This window comes from Vombatus ursinus, unplaced genomic scaffold, assembly GCF_900497805.2.
Source record: "Vombatus ursinus unplaced genomic scaffold, bare-nosed wombat genome assembly UNPS02014816.1, whole genome shotgun sequence".
In the NCBI taxonomy this organism is placed as follows: domain Eukaryota; kingdom Metazoa; phylum Chordata; class Mammalia; order Diprotodontia; family Vombatidae; genus Vombatus; species Vombatus ursinus.
The window spans coordinates 263,446-271,530 of record NW_020954594.1 but is presented as its reverse complement, the minus strand read 5'-3'; the positions used below and the strand labels follow the sequence as shown (position 1 = coordinate 271,530).

At 39.4% G+C, this 8,085-nt stretch overlaps 1 protein-coding gene across 1 annotated transcript; it reads right to left on the bottom strand.

Moving 5' to 3' along the window:
- Nucleotides 1-5,941: 5,941 nt before the first annotated feature.
- On the bottom strand, nucleotides 5,942-6,892 carry LOC114023050 (olfactory receptor 6T1-like). Its single transcript, XM_027835537.1, has one exon. The coding sequence runs from the start codon at nucleotides 6,890-6,892 to the stop codon at nucleotides 5,942-5,944; it is 951 nt and encodes a 316-aa protein (XP_027691338.1).
- Nucleotides 6,893-8,085: the final 1,193 nt, after the last annotated feature.

Here is an 8,085-nt window from a genome sequence, read left to right as displayed (position 1 = left end):
CCTTGAGGCTCAGAAAAGGCTTTTCAGAGGAAATGTCATTTAATTTGCATCTGGAAAAAACCTGAAGATTCTCTGAGACTTAGATAAAGAAGAAGAGCATTATGTACATGTAAGACGGGCTGTGTAAAGACAGAAGCAGAGGATATAATGTCAATTTAGGCAAACACAAATTGTAATGTAGAACACCAGGGAACCAATCAAATAAAGAAAGGTGAGCTGGAACCAGTTTGTAAAGGATTTCAAATGTAAAGTTGGGAAGTTTGCATTTTATCACGTGTAGCAATTATTCACCAGCGATAGAGAACCACCTAAGGTTCTTGAAAAGGAGAATGATATAGACAGACATGTTTTAATAATCAATCACTCATCAGTCAACAAATATTTAATGCCAATTATATAGAGGTATTAAGGAGAGAAGTAGAAAGAATGAAATAATCCCATTGGCAATGAGCTTGTATTGTACTGAGGGAGAAAACATGTACATATAAAAGATATATGTTATATACATATATAGATAGTTAATAGATACATAAATATTTTAATATAATGTAATATAATATAACATAATATGATATGATATGTATGTAATATTGGGAGGGAGGACATTAGCAGTTGGAGAGAACAGGAAAGGAATCATGTAGAAGATGTCCTAAAGACCCTGATCTTTACGACCCTAAGCTACATCGTAAAGAGAGAAACTATATGACATGGAGGCAAAGAGGCAGTGCATTCCTAGTTTGGATGGCGGCTAGTGAAAAAGATAAGGGGTGGAGTGTTGCGTATGTGAAACAGAGAGAAGACCAGAATTTGGCTTGATCAGAAAGTGTGAGAAGGGGAGCAATGTACAATAAGGCTGAAAAGAATGGTTGGGCTAAGGTTGTATAGGACCTTAAAAGCTAAAAACAGGAGTTTATATTTTATCCTAGAAACAGTAGGAAGCCACTGGAGTTGATTGAATCAGACCTGCACTTAAGTAAAATATATTGCAAGTGGTGTTTAAGGTAATTGAATGAATGAGCAAAGCATTTATGAAGTGCTTACTAGGTGCAAAACACTGTGCTGAGCAATTGGGATACAAATGGGAACATAAGACAGCCCCTGATCTTCAGGAGCTCACAGTCTAATGTAGAGACAACATATATGGAAGGTTTCAGCTGCAAGTCAGATGTAAAGGCTCTGTGGTCACTAGGTTACAGTAGCAAAGCAGATGGTAATGCTTTTTCTTTAAAATCATTTTCACTGAGAAATTCATATCAATTTCTGATGTTGAACCATTTGACTAAGTACTAAGGACCTGGTGGCAAGAATGTTCTTTTTAGTATCGGAGGCTGTAGCACCTGTAAGAAGAGTAGCTAGACTACACCCCTACAAGGGTTGATGCCCAAGATGATGGCTAAGGGCACCAGGCTGAGAGCATCACTATTCCCAACCCTCTTAGGCCCAGAGTCCAGAGTTATCTTAATGATGATCTGAGGGGAGATGGTGGTCAAAGTGGTGGAGTTGGTTTGACTTGCCTGTCACTTGTTGCCTGTTGTCTGTCTCACAGGGTGCTTTGCTGCTTCAGCTAGGCTGACTTACCTGTCTTGTGTGTCATAGTTGTTTGGAAGTCTTGGGGATGGCTTGCACCTTTTTCATATGAGTTACTTTCCTGGATGATAGTTGTGGGGATTGGGCTGGAAGCAGGACTGATATTTTGGGGATGGAGGAAAGTCTGCCATTCCCTAAACTCCTATGCTTATCTGCCTGTTGCTGATAGTTATTTTTCAATTCCATTTTCAATGCTGGGAGTAAGGAGGAAGAAGTGCCACCTCTATACAATAATGTCCTTTCTTAATGATGTCTGGTGGTTGGGGGGCATTATATTTTTCCAGGCTCTTGGGTTCAGCATCCTGGGATATCTCCAGCAGGGTGTGAGGGAGAATGATGGTCAAAGTGGTGGTGGTTTTGTTTTGAATTATCTGGCATGTGCCTTCTGTTTCTCCCTCATGTTTCTCCATTATTACAGCCAGGGTGACTTCCCTACTCTGAGTATGTCAGTTGCTTGGCATTTGGTGAGGATGGCTAGTTCCTTCTCTGCAGGAGTTGTTTCACTGCATATGAGGCCTAGGCTTAAAGTACAACTTATGGTCTTGGGGGTGGGGAAGTGTTGTCATTCTTCTTGTGATTATCTGCCTATTTGGTGGCAATTTAGTCCCAAAGGACTGGGGTTGAAAGATTCTCGAGTAAAGAAGACTAAAGATTATTTTTGCTATTATGTGAAGAGTAGATTAATTTCCCATTATAAGAAGCTCACTTTCTTCATTACTTCATTTCCTAGAAGCTACTTTGTCAATTCATGTAGCTTCTTCTCTTTTCCAGAAGCCCTTATGCAGCTCTTTATGGTAATACATCATTGGCACCCAGCATTAATGGAAACAGAGATCTTTCATAAAGTAAATATCCAGATAATAAAGCTAAGAAGGAATAGGCCAACCCCAATTCCAACTGCTACTAGTAGGGGCTATCTGTGTCTGTCCACTGCACAGAGACTATGACACCTTAATCTTGTCAGAGATAGACACCCTATTGCTAATACTGATATTTATTGTGATCCCTAAGGATCTTTCTGATAAAGCATATGGGAAGAGTCACTGTGGACTTAGCACATTTTCCATATCAAGTATATTCCAGATCTATGCTGAACAGTTGAATCCAGACAACCTTATGCAGGTTGCAATGTATATTCTTTTTGTCCTCTCTTAGATGTGGGAACCCCTCTTTTTGGTGTTCCTTATTGTGTCCTTTATGACATTTAGGAGAAATGTAGTCAATGTTACCCTTGTTATTCCTGATATCCACCTCACACACATATTCCTTTCCTCTTTTTTCTTCTTGGGCTTCTGCTATTCCTTCATCAATGGCTCTAGGATAATGGCTAGTCTACTTATAGGCAACCCAACCCGTTTTGGTGATTTGTTTTACGCAACATTTTTGTTCACTCCGATGGACTTATCCCATTGCCAGCCATGTCATGTTGGGACCACTATGTTGCCACTCCTAACCATTGCACATCTACTCATTATGTGGGACTACTAATGGCAGGCTCCCGGGTGAGTATCTTGGCCTACTCCATCTTTCAGTTTACACTGAGTGTAAACCTCAGCAGATTGACCAAAAAATATCACATGTTCCAATTTCCCATTCCTTGAAAAGGGTATTTATCAGGGCTTTAGGTCACATCTCATGTATATGTGAAAACAGTGAGAACTCCAAACTTCTGTCAGCTGAATAATATAGGTCTCTATACTCATCATCATTATCATTGTAAAGAAATGGAAATGGAAATCTCATGCTCTTTCAGAACAATTTGGAAGTGAGAATTTTGAAGAACTCTAGTCAAGTAGCAGCAGCAACAATAATGATCCACATAGCACATGGCACTGTTGAGTACTGCAAAGGGTTGGAAAAGCTTCATCAAGCAGGATGGACAAAATTCAATATAATGAATGATTTCCAAGGGAAATAGATCATCATTTTTTCCTCCTATATCTCTTTGTCTATAAAATGTGCAAGTTACTTTGAAGTGGGGTGGAGGAGGTATTCCAGAATAAATATTGGGTTTTGTGGCAGTGTTTTGTCTGGACTGAGTACAAAAATCAATCCAAAGTGACATATTTGGACAGAGAATCATTTTCTGACAATTGGATCTTATAGTAATTGTGATTCATGTTTAGATAGTACTTTCTAGTTATCTCATTTGGTACTTGCAACAAGTGAGGGAAGTAGACAATGTGATTATTATCTTTATTTCAGAGATAAGGAGATAGACTTAGATATTAAATGACTTGTTCAAGATCACTTAGCTAGTAAGAAATAAGAGCAGGACTTGAACCCAGGCCTTCTGAATCCCTGACTAACACTATTTCACTGTGTGAATATAAAATGGTATCCCACCTGCATAATGGCAGAAGGAGCTCTAGACAGTAACTGTGAGAATCCAAGAATGACAGGGGTTTTGTCAGGAGCAGGGTGTTTCAGGATCAAGGCCATAAGTATCACTCTGATGAGCTTTAAGAATAGCAGAAATCAAAAGAGAGGGTGTAGAGGGAGGGCCAAGCATTCCAAAATTGATGAAGTCAATTTTGTTTCTGCCTATTTGCTTCTCCAAGAGTATATAATTTGGAAGAATTATTAAGAAAGATCACTGAAATAGTAAACCTTTTTTTCCCCTGTTGTTCCTATCAAAATCATGAGATAATGGCTTGCAACCCTGGTGTCTCACACAGCATGAGGCTGGCTATCATCTACCCTGTGGACACTAAGAGTTATTGGTACTGGGGGATACAATGATTCAGAAAGTTTACATGGAAATGGGTCAATTTTCTATGCTATTTGCAATGTAAAACCACTGCTTCTGCTCTGTATTTGTGAAACTTCAAATTACCATGGATCCCCAAATTATTTAAATTTAATTCAATTTAATATATGTTTATTAATGATAATAATAAGAATGAGAAGTTGTTAAATGTTCATTAAGTTCGTCTTTGCGGCTATTATACAAGGTACAGTGTTGGGCACTAGGTGCATAAAACCACAGCATGCCTTTCCCTTTGGAAGCTCATATGCTACCTTGGGAAATAAAGAAAAAATAGCTAGTATTTATATGGGGCTTTAAGGTTTGCAATGCTTTTTATATGCACTATTTATTTGATTCCCATAATAATCTTGGAAGTGGACAGTACAGGAAATATCCTCATTTGATAGATGAAGAAATGGAGGCTCAAAAAGATTAAGTGGCCATGGTCTCACAGGTCATAGTTGTCAAAGGTTCTTCATTCCAAATTTGAGGCTATTTCTACTACCCCATGCTACCCTGATTCCGATTTGAAAATGCCCTTGTTCACCAGCAAGCCACTACTTTCATCTCATAGATGGGATAGCTGAAGTAGACAAATTGATAGGCATTCCCTGAAGCATACTTTAAAGACTGCCAACTTTATTCTAGATATATGTCCATTAAATACTTTGCATACACTTAAGAGTTATAATTACAATGGGGCAAACAGAGTTTTTGTCACAGCATGCCAATTTCCAGTGTGTACAATTTCTCTACAGGGAGAATGGTGATTTTTCATCCCCATCACTAAGAAAAATTTATTTGTATGCCACGTATGTCAAAACAGACCTAGTTTTTAAGGTACTTCACTAGTTTGTAACACTCAACATAGCTCTAATTTTTTTCCTGACCCTTGTCACAGGTTTTCATCAACTCAGCACCTCTCTATTAGCTTGGAGGATCCCACTCTAAGGGTCCCAAGAGCATAACACTATTTTTCTGGATAATATTTTAACTGCCATGGATTTTGTAGGGGCATGAAGGGTCTCTGTAGAGGACAGGTTGCCTCTTTTCCAAGTCTAATACCATTCTGACTACACTTTACTCCATTGCTGACAGCAGCCTCCGACCTAAATGTTATCTTCATGGAATCCACTTTCTCTACCCCAATTTCCAGTTATGGCTGTACATGTAATTTTTATATCAGAATTACAGGGTAAAAGAATATTAGTTCTGAAAGACATAAATGTGCTTACCCCTTGTCCCAGCTCATTTTATAAATGAAGAAACAAGCTCACGGATAGAAGCTCATGATCTTATTCTACATAGGCAGTAGTTGACAAATCTTGGATTCTAAGTTTTTTTGACCCCAGTACTCTTTGTACTAGACCACAATGCCATACTTCCACTTTAAAGGTGACTCTACAGAAATTGTGTTTGCCTTCTTCATGGCTAAAAACATAAGCAAGTCATCATGATCCCTTTTCATTGCTTATGCATAAAGTCTCTTCCTGCGTTTAAGCATTAAGTCACTTCTTTGACTCCAGGAGACAATAGCAGCCTATCAACCTGGGATGTTTTGTCTCCCAAACTTGAAAGAGATGCTCACTCCCTTTGTCAGGGTCCTCATAACCTTCTGGCACCTATGTTCCTGTGCCATCTCAGGGCATCTCCTAGGGCCTGTTTCACCTTATTGTTACGGAGGCTAAAGATGAATGGATTCAGAAGTGGGGTGATGATGCATGCCAAGGCTGAGGCCCCCTTCTTAAGGAGCATAGACTGGGTCTCTGATGTACGAATGTAGAGGAAGATAGAGCTGCCATAGGCAATGACAACCACAGCAAGATGTGAAGCACAGGTGGAAAATGCTTTCCTCCTTTCTTTGGCTGTTGGAGCTCGGAAGACAGTAACAAAGATGCAGACATAGGAGACAGAAGTCAGTCCCAGAGAGCCCAGAAGAGCAGCTGTGGAAAGAATAAAGGCCACAAATTCCAGAAGTTGAGTGTCCCCACAGGAGAGTTGCATCAAAGGCCAGCTGTCACAGAAGAAGTGGTCAATGACATTGGGGCCACAGAAAGGCAAGTTAGCCATGAGGATGGTAGGAGAGAGAACCCAAAGGAAACCAGCAATCCAGGAAGCCATTACTAGTTGGACACAGATGGGACCATTCATCAGAGTCTCATAGTGTAATGGATGGCAGATGGCCAGATAGCGGTCTAAGGACATGACAGCCAAGAGGAAGAAGTCTGTGGTACCTAGGAGGAAATAGAGGTAGGACTGCATGATGCAGCCAGCAAAGGAGATAGAGTAGTCCCTGGTGAGGATGCTGACCAGCATCTTGGGGACCACAACAGAGACCCACCCCAGCTCCAGGAGGGACAGATTTCTCAGGAAGAAATACATCTGGGTTTGCAGGCGGTGGTCAGAGCAGCTCAGCACAATGATGAGCAAGTTCCCCAGGATTGTCACCATATATGTTACCAGAAGCCCCAAGAATAGTATGATCTGCAGGCTCCAGCTTCCAGGGAAACCAATCAGCACAAATTCTGTTACCTGGGTCCAGTTCTGTGAATACATTTCCTTTTACCTGTGTGGACAGAAGGACATATAGGATCATTTGAGGTTTGGTGAAAGATAATCAGTCAATCAACTATTTTTTAATCACCTAATATATGGAGCACACTGGGATAGACTGTGAGGACATGACAGATATAAAATAGAGTCTCTGATTTCGAAGGATTTGACATCTTGCTGGGGACATGGAGTTTTTGGAAGAAACTTTTGTTGAAAATATTCTGATTATTGCTAATTTGGACATTGGAAAAATCTCTGTATATTTTAATATACATATACATATATATACATATATATGTGTGTATATATATATGTATATATATATATATATACACACACACACACACACACACACACATATTTTTTTTTTCTGGAAGCCTGAGAAGATAAGCCTATTGTGCTACAAGCACATCCTTCCTTAATATAAAGCCAAACTCTCAGGTAAAGCACCTGCTACCATTACTTTATGTTAAAGTGTTAAGGTTCCATTCTAGTCTCACTCAGCCTGGAAGACTGACAATCCAACAGACAGGGACATGCCCATGTAGCACTTAAATGTTTACAAAGTACTTTCCTCACTGCATTGTTTTGAGATACCTAGAAAAGATATTATTGAACCCAATTTTACAGTCCCACAACTAGGACATGTAATAAGCTAGTACTCAAACCCAAATCTTCTGACTCCAGATCCTGAACTTTTCCAGAGCCCTCAGAGATGCCTCCCGGTCCAAGCTAAATGAACTATTGTGTTGGTGGTAGTGGAATAGGAAGCAAATGTTGAAGGTCTGACTAATTTATCACATGACTGAAGTTAGGATGAGTGTGTATAATACTAGTATCGGAGAATCAGAGTTATCACCTTTGTAATCAGCTCACTACTTTTAAAGACAGTGAGCTATATATTAAGTACCATATTTCACTGCATAATTGTCGCACCCTGTTTTTTCAGTTCAAAAATTGGTTTTATAACCTTTCCTTGCATAATTGTCACATGTTATAATTCTGTTTGTCACACTGCTTAAAAGGAAAATAGAGCAGCAATGTATTCACCAGTGTCATATGAATACACCTTTATCTCTCATACATTTGTGAGTCACAAGCCTGGAATTCTCAGCGTATGCACATTGTCAGTATATCTATCTATCTATCTATCTATCTATCTATCTATCTATCTATCTATCTATCTATCTATCTAT